The sequence below is a fragment of the Colius striatus genome, chromosome 21 (genome assembly GCF_028858725.1).
Source record: "Colius striatus isolate bColStr4 chromosome 21, bColStr4.1.hap1, whole genome shotgun sequence".
Classification (NCBI taxonomy): Eukaryota; Metazoa; Chordata; class Aves; order Coliiformes; family Coliidae; genus Colius; species Colius striatus.
In genome coordinates, this window is record NC_084779.1 from 5,277,093 (window position 1) to 5,294,012 (window position 16,920).

Sequence of the window (16,920 nt, forward strand, 5' to 3'; positions counted from 1 at the left end):
TTTAAAGGTACAATAGCTCATGTTGGGAAATCTGCAATACAAAATGTCTAAGTTATCTGCTGTAACACTGATCAAACAACAGCTGCTGGCACTGGAAAAAGAAACCCCTTAAAAACTCCTACAACTTTTAACTCCTCCTACGTAGTGTTTAAAAGCCCTGTTTGTCTGGAAAGCAAATCAAAACACTCTATTAAATCTTTATTTCTCAGTTCATGATTATGGCTATGAAGTAAAGTACTGTCAACTGACCTGTTTTGTTGATTAACCAATATGGAGCTGAAATCAGGATTTTTAGGGAGCCCTCAGCACGACACACAATCCTGATGGTCAAATTGAGCAGCCGTTTGTTGACATCATACAATCGCATCCTCACCATATAGTTTTGTGTTCCAGGAGGAATCAACAGCTCTTTGCACACTGGGAAGTTTTCTAACAATACCCCTGTAAAAACAAAAGAAAAACAAACATCACCTACACAGAAACATTAGTTTCTGATAAGCACACAGGTTGGTGTTTGGTGTGGCTTGATCCTTCTGAGTATTTCATACAGCTCACCCAGATTAACTTTTATACCTGCTCAGTGTAGTGGCCTCTGACCTCACAAAGAAATGCCTCAATTTAAGTCACAAGCAGCAAGAAAAGTTCTGTAAAGAACCCTGCTTAGGGCTAATTACTGCCTTAGGCATCAGAAGTCCAGACAGCATTGAGTAATTCCATACATACTCTCAACACCAACTTTTTCTGTCATAAAGAAAACCACAAAACCACCCAAAACGTTGGGAATTTATTTGATTTATTCCCTTCTTTATTACAGTTTCCACTGTTTCTACTCTCAGGAAAATGAGAAGAGACAAACAAGGAACAGACCCTGACAGCTGACAGATTTGGGGGAATGATGGCAGTATTAGTATGCATTGCATTGGGTTACTAACTATAAGAAGCCCTGAAACCAAGTGAAATAATCATATAAATGCTAACAAGCCTTTAATTTTCCATTCTTGCATCACACCTCCCTGTGTAAGGAACAGTTACATTCAGGTAGTCCTCTAGGAGGATCAGAAAGTGTGATCTGAAAAAGAATCTTACCAAGCTCAATGTTCTGAGATGTATCAGCTGTGTGCAATGCTGCCTCTTTGCCAGGTTTTAACGTTCCATTAATTGGCATTCCTTTCACATAGAACTCCAGTTCACAAGGCAGCAAGTTACAGATTACCACTGTTGGCAGTAGATAAATAGTATGCCCAGGCTGTCTGAAAATCTGCTTAGCACTGTCAGAAAATATGCTGGAAGGCATGTAATCCGGGTAATTTTCTTTCTTTATAGCCACACAAAACCTGTGAAAGCAGATGTTTGTGAGAAGAAGTCAACTGAAGCCCATCTCTGTGTATTGCACTAAATTCCACAAGGTGCTGTAACTGAACACATTCTATTTTCTAACCTTTTCTAACAGTGTGCTTACTTTGTGCTCTCAGACACCTGATAACAGGCACTGCCAAAGGGGCTTCAAGGAGCCCTTCAGAGATACAGCAATCAAGCTTTGATGCTTTCTCATTATTCAACACACCAAACAAAACATCCCATTGAACTTCAGAAGTTTTAATCTGTTTTCTTCCCTGTTATTTGCTTTCACAGCCTTTCATTTGTGAGAAGAAGGTAACTCAGCTTATAGAAAAATAATTAGGTCTTAATTACCTGAAAAAGCGGCTATTTTCAGACTCCATTGAATGACACTCTCTCTTGCTGCTACATACTTCTGCTGTCTTCTGAACATCAGTCCAATGAATTGGAGCCTTACAGAAGAAGACTCCCATTCCTTTTGGCCTGGCTTGCAAACGCCAAGATGTGAGATGCAATGGAATAGCAAAGGAATCTCCTGGCATAACCGCTGGAAGAAGAACAGGTTCTGCAACCAGAGAAGAAAGCACACATCTCAAACAGGCCACTCTACTGAAAAGCATAACATTTCAAAGAGTAAGCCTTAGATTTTTGAAGCAACACATTTCATTTTAATATAAACACCAGCTACTCAATGGATACTTTAAACACCAAGCCATTGTTTTAAGCCCTGTTAAACAATCTGTCAGGGAACAAGTTTTAGGTGTCTAAATCTGAACTTGGAAACAGACTAAAAACTTGCTGGAACTGAAATTCCTTTTCCTTGGATGCTTTAATGAAAATGCTTATTGCAAGAAGTCCTCATGAATGACATTTTGGGTACATTATCAGCATATCACTACATTTCCAGACTGCACCTTTACATGCCAACACCTGAAACCTTCTTAGACTACTGCTAAAGGTCCCTTCCAACCTTTCTATGATTCTATGATAAAGGATACAATATGTTACACATTGAATTAAGATTTAGTCTTTACAGAGTCTCAGCTTTACCCATTTGCATGAACAATAAGCAAAAATCCTAGCGGGTTCTCTGGCTTAACTTGCTGACCATCTTCTTTTCAACATTACCCTTTTGCCCTCCAGAGAGGTCTACAATGCTGTTAACCACTAGAGACAGTGGTGAATCTTCTTGGGGAGGAAGCTAAAGAATCCCCATAGAATGGAAGGAATATACAACACTTACTGTCAGGAGCAGAAGGACTATCTAGTCGGAGTTCCATTGGTGTTTCCAGCTTGTTCTTTACAATCAGGGCTGAGCGCACTGTTATCACTTTCCGAGCGCTCCCTTCCATGGTGACTTCAAACACCACACGAACTGGAGGCAATGAAGAAAACTGGAAGATATTTAAAAGCATTAAAAAGCTCAGGTAATGATTTTATATGGGCTCACATGCTGGAATTCACATCCTGGAATTTAAGAACCAATCTTCAAACGACCATTGACACTAGTGGGGAATGGTAAGTCATGTTAAATACTTGGTCTGATTTGAACATTCATTTTGTTTTACTGACTTTTGCTTCCATTCTACTGAAAATGTCACAGAAGGATGGAAAAGCCAGTTCACTTGTAGAATTATGCTCATCCTATTGAAGTAGCCCCCCCAAAAGGAAAACATATACTCACATAGACTTGTGGGTGTATTATATTTGTTCTGCTGATTGGGCTTCCAAGCTGTGAGAAAAGGAAACAAGAAAGCTAAAGCTGTTTAACTTTTGAGATACTACTCTCAGTTGTAACACAGAACATGACTACAGAAGAATGAACTCAACACTTCCATCACTTGGTGTTCCTGATTTTCAATACAGCTTGGAAAACGCATCAGAACTGTATCAGCAAAACCTGGTTGTAATAATGCCTTAAAAAGAAACAAAGATGAAGGAAAGTTTGTGGAAAAGAAAAAAAGCTACAGAAGATGATCCTGAACAGCAATTCTCATTAAGTTGTGTTCTTTCCCTTCAAGAATCAAGGCACAGCCAGAGATGCTTTTAACGCTTCCATATGGAAACATCAGAAATGATTCAAGGAAGAGACTAGTGGCTCTTGTTCACAGCGTGATGAAATTCAATTCCAATCCTGTTTCTTAACAAAAAGATACCAACTTTCAGTTTCTCCCACCTTCAATAACTTTCAGTAGCCAGTCTCCAAACTTAACTAGCTTTGAAATCCACAAGATCATTCCTATTGCTGAGTCCCAACCACCACCTCCCAGCCTGCTGATTATTACAACTGCATTTTTGCTTCATGACAAGTATATTTTGTCTAAGCAGCCACGTATTTCAACAGTCTCTAGGCTTACAGGAAATAGCCAGTGTTGTTTGTTTTACATAAATTAAACACTTGAAAAGCATTCCTGCAATATTACAAATAAAAATAGCTGCTGCAATGCTGTGCTGATCTAAAACTCAGCCTCTGGGAGTCCGTGACACTGTCACTAATATATTAGTTCTGTCACTGGAAGCTCTGACTGCTGAGCACAGTCTAACTGCTGACTGCTCTGCCTGTGGTTTTGCTATGCATAAAATTGCCAGTTAGGAACTCAGCATCTTCCAACTCTCTCAATTCAACTAATACACAAACCCAGAACTTACAGTAGAAGAGGATGAGTTCTTGTCTGGTGCAGCATATCGGAAGAACGTTCCAACTTTGTCTACAGATACTGGACTGACTTCTTCCCAGCCATTTACTCTCACTTGCAGCTGATGAATTCTTAGGTTATGTGTGTGCCTAGCAGGTTAGAGCAATTTAAATCACTATTAAGCATCGTTACACAGTTTTTTCACATCATGGATTAAGACAGACCTCATTTTATGTCTGTTTAGTTGTTCCATCTTCCTTAATGAACACACAGAGGTGTAACTATGTCACATAAACAACAATACTAGTTCTTAACACTGGTAACACTTCAGTTCAACAATCAGTGCTCGCCTCCACCTTGCCAGTCCTTTAGAATAAAGGACATATGATTTGTAATTGATGCCTCTAAGTCATTCTAAAAGCTTACAACGATCCAACATCTAGGAGTGGCTGCCACCAACAGCAATATATGTTGCTTATTAGACAACTGATAATTTAACTTGTAATTTAACATTTGTTAGTGTCCTCACAGCAATGATCCTCTCTGTTCCATATATCAATGTGTCAAAATACATCTCACAGTCTGGTCCCTTCACCTGTGTCTGAGTTTCCCTCTGGCTTCAAATTCAAATGGAACCTCTTCCCCAGTGATAACTTCCTGCCATTCACTGACATTATGGGCATCATCCAGCAGAGTCCCGTTCTCCTCAGGAACAACACCTGGACTCCCACTGTGAGACAGTGCAGCCCTGTGGAGAGAGACAAGTCATTTTACAAACTGACAAAATGACTACTTCAAGTGACAAGTGTTTTTTAATCTGCCTCAGTCTACAGAAGTCCTGCAGTGAATACATCTCACTGTCTTAACAAAGAAAGACTGGGAGTTGCCTATATTTCTCTGCAAGAAAACAAGCACTGGAAACAACAAGGGTTGGCTGACATGTTAGACAAGACAGACAAATGTTGTCAGAGTGATCCCACAACAGCTGCTTACCGGGTAGGTGTTGTAGTTAGAGTAGCAAACCACAGGGTGCATCCAGTATGATTCCTCAGAGCAAACGGGACAAACGGCTGCCTACGTTTTGGAGTCTTCATTTCAGCTATAAAACAGGATAAAGATTTGTCTAGATGCTTATGAAAAATGCATTCACCAGGTGCTAATGTAGGATAGGACACAATGGCTGGGGAACCAGTACCTGCACTAACTAAAGCAAAACAGAACTAGCACAAGATAACAGATTATCACGAAAGTTTTAAAAGTTAGTTACTACAGAAATGGTACAAAGCTACCAGAAAGTCCTTCCCTATATATCACTCCCCCAAGAACTGAGCTTGAACTACATGTTCTTTTGTTTCTTCATATCAAGTCTTATAAAATGCTTATCTCTAGTTACAACCAATGTAGTGAATCTAACTGCAAACCCAATTATCACCAGTAACTGCTCATGTACATCCAAATGCTCCAAAAGTACTAAACACATATTTACTTACAATTATGTGATGAATATAGGATTATCTGGTACCCTTTTTAAACAGGACTTTTATCCTCAAAGACTGAACAAGTACAAATATTTTCCTACCCAGGATAAAGCCTACTACAGCAAAGTATGAAAAATCATCTGAATGCAATGAAAAGTAATCTGGCTCTGTTAAAATGCTGGGACAGCAAAACCCCAGGAGAAACTTCACCTCTTTGACCTCTTTACAGGTATGCATTACTAACAAGCACAGCACTGTTACTCTCATCTTCCATCCTGCAGTAAACCCTCTCTGTAAAAATACTTACTGTGTTTGGACAAAAAAAACCAACCTCAAAGTAACCTGTCAAATTCCAATAAAAAGATAAATTGCTGCTACCTAAATACATAAATCTTTTGTACGAGAAAGGAGAAAGAAAGCACACAAAGGAAATCAGCTGCTTAAAGAAAAGGTAAGACAGGAAGGAAAAGCTATTCCACAGAATTTATCTGCAGTCATCCCAAAGACTGATTGATAAAGTTCAAGTACTTCATGTGCTGAGACCCATCCATTCCCTCACCTTTGTGTCTAACAATAACTTACCAGGCCTACAGGCAGAAAGGGGTAACGTGGGGTAGGCAGGTAAGTTTTTGAAGGAATTACTGATAATTGCATCCAACCTTCTTCCATAGCAGTGACAACAAATTCCTGTACACACCACATTGTCAGGGGAGACCTGAATCTCTCTAAAGCTTACAGAGAAAGTTCTTTCCAATTAAATGTCAAGAAGATTAAATTCTTGAAAATGAAAACACTAAGTTAGCAGCTTACATGCAAAGTAGCAATGCTGACTGGGTTCTTCTGTTTGTTTTAAATATAAAGGCCAACTTAGCAGCAAGTCATATAGACAACACAGTATTTATTGTACAAGAGTCTTCCAAAGAAGAAAAAAGCTTTGTCTCTCTCTGCTATACAGTACCTCTAGCATAGATTTGATGCTCAAGGTTAGTCAAACTGGCTGTACTCCTAGTTCTAAGGTAGACAAGAGGAAGGCCTGGCAGACAGGAAAGATAAAGTTAGCAGGTAAGGAAAAACACACAAATACAGATAGACTCCTCCCCATCATGCATCAGGAAAGAGAGACAGTTGGCATCATGCACTGGGACTGTACCCTTCTGCTTACACTACGCTGGCATCTGAATTGCTAAAACCTCTTTCAGAAGTAACACTGGGAGAGAAGCAGCTGAAAAGACCTGCCACGTATCAAGGATTGATATGGATTGTTTCTTTACTGTAACAGCATTTTTTTCCCCAGAAACTCAGTTATTTAGGTCTTTAGGGATATAGAAAAAAAAAGATCACCTCTGAACTGCACCCAGTCTAAAATCAATAAACCTACTCCATCTTTGACAGGATACTGACTCGTTAAATGAGCAAGTGCTACAAAAAAGAAGCAAAACCAGCTGTGCAAAGCTCCTGCTCAAAGCTCAGTTGCCAGAAAGATTTTTGTTCTTAAAGAACTGAACACAAAACAGAATTTTTGCCTTTTTTAGCCAAATATCTCTAATAATTCATTGGATGCTGTGAACACCAAACACTTGTAAGACAGACAATTGTGTATGCCAGGACTGCTTGAAATCAATGAGTGTCATACTCTGCCCAAAACATGGTGGATCCACCGAAGAACCCATCCAGTCTTCTGAACTCATTACATTCACTTCTTTGTCCTGTTTACAGTAATCTTCCATCCAAGACTGTTTGGTGCATGTGTATTGTTCTGGAAGAAGACAAGCACAGACAGCAAACGTCTCCAAGATGGCAGTAAACAAAGTAATGGGAAAAGTATGTTAAACTCATAACACTAAAGTTACTCCACTTTAATGGCAAAAGTTTTCCTTTAGTGCTTTTTCTATGCCTTACTTACATAAGGTGAAGACAAACAATAGCTCATGAAGTCACAAGTGTTTTCAAAACCAAGTATTTTTATATTCTTAAGATTTTTTTTAAGCTTTCAGTGGAATTCCATGTTCTTAAGATACTCCTGTGGCAATGCAAGAGCTCTCCCTGAGGAGGCAATTAACCTTCAGTATTTCACACTAGAAACAGTTTCTAATCTTTTTCTTTTCAAGAGGTACATGCACATTCCTGCATAAATATCAAGCCACCAACAGAGTCTTTTGGCACAGTACTAATCATAAACCAGGCTTACTACTTGTTATCACTAGTGTTAAAAAGCATCATGGGAGCTCTTTAGAATCATTGATTTGCTTCTTTTGCTCCCACCTTGGCTCCCTCTTTCTGCCAAGGCCACAGGCCTTGCAGGAGAAAGGAATGAATATTCAAGGAATAAAAAAGGCAATTTGCAAGCTCAGCCATTTATCTTTTTCTATTATGGCCATGTAATTATTCAGCTTTGCATACTGAATAGGCAACAATATCTCTAGGAAATGCACACCACCAGAGCCTCACAACACAGAAGCTTACAGGAGGTTTGAGTTAATGATGAACAAAATGTTTTGACTTCCTGAGGTGGGAAATGACAGCTCAGGTTTTTAGAGGCTGCTCCTCACTGCACCTGTCAGTGCACTGAAAAAAAGATGAGTTCATCACAATATTTTTAAGCACTGTAAAGTATGGAAAGCTCCAGATGAAAGCCTGTTTCTGATTAAAAATAAACTTCAAATAGCATATGAGTTGGATAGAATTCATATGACCAGAGAAAGAACTCTCACTAACCTCTGAAATATGTAGCTTGTGTCTTTATGCTTTCACAGTATCTGATAAAACACTGGCTGCCTACATGCACACCTGTGTACAATATTGTGTGAAGTATGTAGGGACTTGTGCCAAACCTCCCTCCCTTCACCTCGGGGACACCAGCAGGAATAAATTAGCCATGTCTGTCATTTTCAATACAGTGAAAATCAGGCTGTATGGTGATGCTCTCAGGGAGTATTCCAACATACCTATGAAGACAGAGGTAATGTTCACATCCAAACGGTGTTTAGCCTTTACTTCCAGCTTCAGTCGGGAAGGGTGAAGGCGGCTCGAGGCTTGTTGTTGCCATGAAACTGAACATGGCCAGGGCTCAATGAATGGCTCCCAGCCTGAGAACAAAAAGAAAACGTCACATACATCACACATCTGAAGGCCACACTGGAATGCTGTTTACATACCTAAGTATTTAATAATGCTACTTTAATAATGAGATCCTTTACTTTCAACATGTGCTCAAGAAGAGTCTGTAAGCCCAATGCTTTCATTTACCAGTTCATATAAAGTTGTTTCAGCTCCTCCATTTGAACCAGTGTGTATTATATAGAGTCTTAGAGAAATACCTTCTTTCTGAGGGAGGCATTAGACAGTAATTACAGCTTCATACTGAAGTCAGCTGGAACTAAGTTCTCTGAAATAATTTTGAAGATGATTTTGACACAATGATACATAACTTGGCTTATTATGCAGTGTTAGAAAGGCAAAGGTTTAAAAGCTGTTTTAAAAAATCCTCTCTACGTGTCTTTAGAACAAAAAACCTATCATCTTGTTACAGACAGATAATTCCTGAGGTGGTTGTCACCAATTTTATAACAAAAAGTTTAGTTTCTCAATTCAGAGAAAACACAGAACTAGATTATTTCTTTGGTCAGTGTCTGACCTGTTCTGAGGCACAACTTGCTTTTTTGGTATCTAAAATGCAAACTATTATACTTTTATGTTAATCCTTTGCCTACCCTTACTGCTTTTCCTTCCTGAAATAAGTAACAAAACTGATCAAAACAATTAAATACTGAAAAAGAGAAGTGAATACAGAGACACAGCCAGTTATGGAACTGTCTTGTTCTTGGATAACTTTTCACACAATGACATTTGAAAAGGTCAGTGTAATTCTCCTGTCAGCCATCCCTCTAATTTCCACATCCCTCCATCTCATACAAGGCAGGATACCTTGTCTAGGATCATGTATTCTCACACACACACATGCACAGAAGTCAACCTTTCACATTCCCTTATATGCATTTCATGTTGGGTGAATTTCAGGCTACTGTTGTAGGCAAGTTTGTCTTCCTAAACGTATATACAGAAAAACCAAAGCCCACAGTGTTTCACCTGAAAGCTCACGATTGTAATAATCTCCAGAGAGGGTAAAATGAGCATAGCCTTCAGGGCTGGTTCTCAAATGTTGCAGAAAGCTCAAACCTAAAAAACAAAAGAATGTCATACTCATGTAAAACAATCAAGATTCCCAACTTCATGAACTGTTACGTGAGCAATGGAAGATTTTGTCTTTTAAATGGAAATGGTGCAAAAAATGTATCATAATACTCTTCAGATAACTTAGAGAGAACCATGCTTTGCAGCATGGAACTTCCCAAAGGTTCTGCTCAGGACAGATTCCATTTGTTGTAAGGTGTATAGAGGGGAAACCAGAATCTTCACCTTACAAAGCCTTGGATTTTCTTAGAAACAAAACTTAAAACAAATTAGCAAAAATTAAATACACACAAAGCCAGGACAGCCCAAAAAAGCCCAAAACCCCACACAACCACCACCACCATCAAAACACTGCCAGCTGAAGTCCTAAGGAATTAAGGTATGATGCTGAACACACACAGTAACTGACAGTAGTTTTATACAACTCACTCCACAAAACAAGATACTCACATGAAAAGGTTAACTCAGCAAGGGGAACGTCACAGTCCATGCAGTCATCGATAAAGCAAATGCATATACTGTCTGCTTTTATTTCCACTCCAGAGATGAACTGAAAAGGCACAATCCCCTGGCTATCTCGACCAGAGGAGGCCTGGGAAACTGATTTCAAAGGTTCAGCATTCTTAAATAACCAACTTGCTGCTTTTTTCAAGTCACCTTGGATAAAATCAAACAATCAACCAATCATCATCTACTTTCTCAATGGAATGTACTTTTAAAACATACACAAGTCAATTAATTCCTGTTCTCTTAAGAAACATAACAAGGCACCAACAGTACTTTGAATGTGGTCCATTTAATTACATAAACATGAGTTTATAAACACACCAGTATTTTCCAAAAGAAACATGTTTTGAAGTTTGCAAACCAAGTGCCAACATAATATAAATCTATATGAGTACTATGAACATCTCAAAATAAGGTGGGAAACAAACACAACACTGTTAAAGATCCACTTATGTTAAAGCTTCATCAAACCCCCAAACAAAAACACACTCAAACACCCTACATATGACATCCCAAAAGGCAAGAAGAATCTTTGGGGAGAATGTAGTAGAAGAGAAAAATGATAATGCTTAATATTATTTGTCAACACAGTGACAAAGTGAAGCAGAGAAGGAAATGCTGCTTGTGCATCAGCTATCTTACAGCCTGAAAGTTTTTACTCAATTGCAAGTTAGGTAACAGGAGCAATCTGCAAGAATACTGAAGGTTACCTTGGCAGACCAAAAGAGCTTTACGACAATCTTCCATACTGAATCCCAGCTCCTGGAGGCGAGCCAGCTGTACCTCTGTAATTGAACAGTTAACCCATCATCAACCCTTGGCAGTTATCCTTTTGATTTCTAAAATTAAGATATATCTGTACAAAAAAAATGGAGTTTTGCTTGTTTAAGACTGTAAGTGTAGAAAACCCATATGATCTAGCACTGCTTTTGCAGAAACAGCCAAGCAAAAAGTGTTCCATCACAGTGATTTCCAACAGCAAGCAACCATCAGACAAATTAACAGAGTTTTACACTACAAAGATATCAGCATCTTTTGTTTTAAGCATATGGTGTAGCTTCACACTGCAGAAACCTTCAGAGACAAAAACCAGCTTCGCTCCAACAGTTAAAAACATACCAAGAACAGGATCCAACACACGTTTGGACAGATCTTTGTTTTCATGTGTCAAGGAGGAAGCTTCACTCAGCAGTGCTAAGCTGGAGGGATTAGCAGCATTTTCAGCAACCAGTACAGTTGAGTCAGGCATAGCTGCACTGGTCTGTTGAGGAATTGACTTTGCAATTGCCAAGAACAATTGAACATCATTGTAGGACAGCCTGATATCCAGTGCTTGCAACTGAATCTAGATGGAAAATAAGATTGTTATCCTTTTCTATATATTTTTCTTGTACACTTTAGATATTAACAAAGCTTTTCCCAAAGGGAGACAAAATTTAGTATTAAAATCTGATGACCACAGTTTTGAAGCTTCAGTAATACAGTTATCAAACTTACTACAAATTTACTAACAACCAAAAGCATCAAAAGTATTTATCAGGAGATTGGGGAAGAGTCTTCCTTTGGTATATTGGTAAAAATAAGTCTGTAAATAAGATTTCCCCTCTAATAAATACTAATAATGAGATTCTTTCAGGTATTAGTGACCATCTAATACGTGTTTGTTATCAGAGTACTTTTTTCCCCACTACCCATCTCTGTAATATATCCCAGAAGTCATTCCTTTGAACACTTTCTGCATACTTGTTTTATCATCTTTTCCACTTCAGGAAAAAAATTTCCCTTCTTCTTTTCTTATGTATTTGAAACTATTCTATTAAATGATTGGGCATTAAAAAATGTGTTAGGTCATGATCTAGTATTCTCTATTGCATGCAGTTTTATTCAGGTCTTTAATATTACCTCTAGAATAGGAGGAAAATCCTCGCTGTTGAAAGCATCCAACAGTCCTGAACCACTTGGGTAGGAAGCATTCCCAACAAGTTCCATGTGGATTTGTACTGGATCAATGATGGAGAGTGCAGTCTCCTGCTCATTTCCCAACCGGCACGAAAAAACCTGAAAGTACAAATGGGTTGGCAAAAATTAGGAACCAAGAGAACAGGCCTGGCAAGAACCTTGAAATCCTTGAAAAAGAACCTTGAAAGATTGACTTTCTGTCACAAAACCTGAACTACAACCACAAACTGCTTTCTAGAGACATAAGAGAGCAGAGATTGTAAAATCTCAATTTATTCCAGTGCCCAGTTAAGTTCAGGAAAAGAGATGCTGATATGCAACCAAATATTCCCTTTACTGCTCAGCTGAACTCTACTCTTTCTATCACAGATATGGAAAATGTTTGTTCTTTGGTCTACAAGCTCAGTCATTTAGGATTAACCACATCTCTGCAGAGTCTCTTCTTTTCATCACATTCTTTCCAGCTTTCCCAATATATTGTGCAACCCTGAATTCTGAGTGTTCTTGTGGCAATTATCAATTGTTCAGAGCTTCTTCAGCTGTGGCCCTACTCTGCTGAACAGGATGCAAGGATCACTTTGCATATCAAAATTCCTACTGGCAAAAATCCTTACTTGCATATTGCAATGGCAGGACACTGCCTGTTCACCTCCAATCAGTGACAGTTTCAGCTTACATGCCTTTGCTGACTACGTTGGCTCCTGTCTACCCAGTCAGTCCTCAGCCTTCAATTTATTTGCCAGCTTGTGGCTAGAAGCTAGATTAGTTACTAGCAGTATTTTATAGTCAAGTGTTTCAATACCTTAGCAGAAACAACACAAAACCATTCTTGAAACTGGTGTAGAATGATGAGAGCATTTGATAAACTTCCAAAGCCATCTGTGGACTACTCCTGTTGTATATATCTTTATGTAAATACCTTCACAAGCTCCACTTATTTTACATGTTTGACAAAAGCAAGTTTATTTCCTCTTACCTCAATGCCAAACAAACTACCCGAGAAAGGGCGATCTAACAACTTGGGCTTGTAGGTGAGAACAGTAGTCCCCTTCAAAATAATTGCATTGGTATCGAAGCAAGACATGTCTTCAACAACCACAAACTCAGTTCCTTAACAAAACAAAATGACAACACACAAGGCAATCAGAAATAAATCATTAAAGCATTTTAAGCATTTGTAGCAAGCTTCTTGATGTCTCTGTCTTTTAACGGGCCTGGTTTTCCACTAGCATATGTGGCTTTTCATCAGAAAAGCTGTTAAAGAAGTGCTAGAGAAGAAATGTACCTGTCACATTAACTTTAACCTCCAGTTGTTTTTCTGCAGACACATGTAGAGATGAACGTTTGGTCACGACTCCGCTCTTCACTGTTTTTGGCAGCATGCTGGGTTCGCTGCTGTACGTTCGCTGCCTGGAAAGGTGATTCTCCCTCTTTTTGGTATCTCCAGGAGTGTATAAAAAGTCATGGACAAGTAACAACCAGTCAAATATCAGAAATACACGGAGATTGTTCAGAACAACTGTGAAACTGGAGGAATCTTTAGTGGACCTTTAAAGAAGAGAAGCAACACGTACGAACTTTAAGTCTTGCATGTGTTTAAAATGATGCAGGAAACTCTCAGTATCTAGCAAGTGAGAACTGTAAGGAAGTTTAAAGGGATGCACTTAGTTTACAGAGTGTCTGACCTTTAAGATACACATATGATATATAAGATATATATTTAAACAGATTGACATTCATCAAGTTGTTGTCCCCAGAGGAACTCAACAGACCTCAGCTGTATGAATTCTAAGCTGTAATGACCCAGAAGACGAACTGGAAAACTATGCAGCAAGAAGTCAGCTTAACAAAGCTCCTTTAATACTTTTACATTGTCAATATTTATCTGCAAAGCTTCAAAATTCAAAACTGTATCTTTTTATTATATTTTGTACATCTGTTTGATATCAAACCTAATGTCCTGCATGTGAGACAGACCTGGCTCCATACCCCTCTAAAAGATTACCCGTACAACGTGTTTCCTCTCACACCCTGACAGCATTTTGCAGCACAGGAAGCTTCTTTCTCATTCAGAAAAAATGCTAAACTTACTGAACTTTTAGCATTGCATTCTGAATATATGGGTAGGTTTGGCTTCATGATCTGGAATACCAATTATATTTCATCATGCTAACTGGAAAACAATCTGCTTAAATACCATGAAACAATTTTATATCCAACACTTTCCAAAATGCAAACTCTCTGCAGAACTGTAATTCCCTTGAGAGAAGCAGCCTGCATGTATTACTTCCAACAATAAAAGCCTTTAACCCTCCCTGGGTCTCCAGGATATTTCCAAAAGGCAAGAACCAGAATAACACTATCACTGAGCTCTGCTAAAGCTTACATCTAGTGCCAAGGATGCTCTCACCAGTAAAAACCTAACACGTGCTTGTATGGCTGAGATCTAAAAGCACAGCAGTCGGGAAGAAAATTCCTGAAACTATCACTCATAAACCAGATTAGGCTACACTGTGCAAACTAACCTCCAGTCCAGGGTGATGCTGGATCAACAGTTACATGAAAAGCATGGGAGTTTTTTGGGTTGTTTGGGGTTTTTTTTGGTAGGTCCCATGGCATTTTAGCTTTCTTCGAATACAAATCTTGGTGTCTTTCTGAACACAAACTTATGTTGTATCTTTACAACAATTTCTCTCAATTCCCTAAAATTTGCTTGATTGGTTTTTACTAACCAATGTCTTCAAGATTTTCTATTGGACTGAAACAGTCCACAGATTTTTTTCTACTTTACTCCAGCAACTGATTCAGCAGGGACCACAAGCTGAGTTTGGTCAGTGAGTCTGAACACAGCATCTCTAGCCAACTAAAAGAGAGGGTGAAGTGAGAGACAATGGTCCTCAACAAAACACCATGCTCATAAAGGTAAATATTGACATCATACTTTATATATCCCTGTTTTCAATATCAAATTAGAACAAAACAAATAACTGCTGTGATGCCTTTAAGCACTCCAAGAGATCTGGATAAAGAAAACCAAAGAGGGTAGGAGAGAATACAAAAGGGAATGTAGAGATTGTTTTCTGAAAGAGGTGCCATTTTGGTATTTACTCAGTTCTCTCAGAAAGGCAACTGTGACACCTACTGGAAAACAGCTTTTGTGCAACATATCTGAAAAAATCTATGATATGGTTTTATACAAACATACAAATGATAGGCCAGACTTCTGCAAGAACTGCTGACTGTAATAGGCTTGAATTTAATCTGGTTCATTACACACTCAAACCTAAATTCTATTGCAATGAGGGAGGGAAAAAAATCTTTTTCCTTAATCCAATAACTTTCAGTTAATTAATAACTGAAGATTTCAAATTATCAGGTACCACTGACCACCCCATAAATGTCTTCAGGTTTAAATACAATGCCAAGCATCTGCCAATCCAGATTTGAAATACAATGCCGAGTTTATCTACATTGATAACAGCTGGATTAAGAACAAGACCAACCTGATTAAGTATGTCATCATCAAAACCCAACCAAGTAAGTCCCAGAATTACCAACCTGAAGTGCAATTCAATCTGGATTGCTCCTGGACTGCTAGTATTCTTTGATGACTGAAAGATGCAGTTGAACACGTTGGGTGTGCCTGCAGCAGACTTCTGCCCAGCGTAACGTGTGTCAAACGCCATCATGGAATGAGAAACCAAATTTACAGACTTTGTTCCATTTGAAGAGCTTTCAAAAAGCAATTTGGATTTCTTAAAATCAAACCTAGGAGAACAAAAAGGAAAACAATACATTGAAGAGTCTTGTAGCTCATTTATTTCAGTTGTTGTAAAAGCATGCATGATATCCTACAGATATGTTTTATTTGCCTATTTGCTAATCCAACTGTAACCACATCTCATGTTACAGAGATAAAAGTAGCTCTATACTGTATGTAATAATATTTTCCTCTGATACAGAAACTTCAGGACTGAAAATGTCAAAACAATATAGCAGAAGTCTGGGGTTTTAAGATCACCTCTCATCATTTTCTTAATTAGAATACCATTTATCTTGGGCAAGTCAACTGATACTGAACTGGGATTTCAAGGGCAGTTTGAGGACACATTTGGTATCTCTGGAACAGTTTCAGTCCCTTTCTTCTTTCAGATCAGTTAAAACTCTCAGATTGGACTCTATGAAATGTATTAATTCCTGAGCACAGTATTCAGCAACAACAGAAAATTCATACCTGGCTAAAGAGCTGCATCGATCTTTTCCTTTTGGATCCATCAGTTCCAGACTCACATTAACCATGTCAATGAGGAATGACATAGAAGTGTACACTTCTCCACTCAAAACTGTCTGAAAGTGGAAAACACCAGTATTCTTTTTAAGAATAACCTGTTATATCAGTATGTATCTCTTACATCTGTTAATAATCTGTTTCACTTTCATTCCCAAACTAAATCTTGTTACTTCAGACAAATGCAAACAGCTGTAATGTCTTTCTCCTTCAAAGAGTTTCATTAAGCAGATATTTCAAGGCAGAATTTCAACTGCATATAACTCCTCTTACATGAATTCTTGGATCCTGCAAATCATAAGGCCTCATGAACTCTTCAATGGGCTCCCCAAGGTTGTTCTCCAGCAGTCCACGGATCAGTTTGTACTTATTCAAATCCAGAGAGCAATGGACAGATGACAGACTGCCATGTATTGATATGTCTGCGACTGCATGACTTAGCTCTCTACAACAAAGGGAAAAGCCTCAGTGTTTCAACATGCTGTTTAACAGCAGGCAATGCTTTTAAGATACAATAAAAGGC

The 16,920-nt window shown here is 38.5% G+C and overlaps 1 protein-coding gene across 6 annotated transcripts in view; it reads right to left on the reverse strand.

Moving 5' to 3' along the window:
- Window positions 1–16,920, reverse strand: part of VPS13D (vacuolar protein sorting 13 homolog D) — a 90,377-nt gene that overhangs the window by 47,429 nt on the left and 26,028 nt on the right. For all 6 annotated transcript variants that reach the window (XR_009820208.1, XR_009820209.1, XR_009820206.1 and 3 more), the window contains exons 28-47: window positions 16,671–16,842; window positions 16,344–16,456; window positions 15,668–15,877; window positions 13,395–13,657; window positions 13,086–13,219; window positions 12,053–12,208; window positions 11,270–11,495; window positions 10,861–10,935; window positions 10,094–10,300; window positions 9,539–9,628; window positions 8,398–8,538; window positions 7,086–7,208; window positions 4,968–5,073; window positions 4,570–4,722; window positions 3,988–4,123; window positions 3,023–3,070; window positions 2,582–2,732; window positions 1,693–1,903; window positions 1,087–1,334; window positions 250–441 (exon numbers count right to left, since the gene is read on the reverse strand). Coding sequence is in view for 3 of the 6 variants with exons in the window: in XM_062013076.1 (XP_061869060.1) it covers window positions 250–441; window positions 1,087–1,334; window positions 1,693–1,903; window positions 2,582–2,732; window positions 3,023–3,070; window positions 3,988–4,123; window positions 4,570–4,722; window positions 4,968–5,073; window positions 7,086–7,208; window positions 8,398–8,538; window positions 9,539–9,628; window positions 10,094–10,300; window positions 10,861–10,935; window positions 11,270–11,495; window positions 12,053–12,208; window positions 13,086–13,219; window positions 13,395–13,657; window positions 15,668–15,877; window positions 16,344–16,456; window positions 16,671–16,842 (3,155 nt within the window). In the remaining 3 variants the exon portion in view is untranslated. The remainder of the gene's footprint in view (window positions 1–249; window positions 442–1,086; window positions 1,335–1,692; window positions 1,904–2,581; window positions 2,733–3,022; window positions 3,071–3,987; window positions 4,124–4,569; window positions 4,723–4,967; window positions 5,074–7,085; window positions 7,209–8,397; window positions 8,539–9,538; window positions 9,629–10,093; window positions 10,301–10,860; window positions 10,936–11,269; window positions 11,496–12,052; window positions 12,209–13,085; window positions 13,220–13,394; window positions 13,658–15,667; window positions 15,878–16,343; window positions 16,457–16,670; window positions 16,843–16,920) is intronic.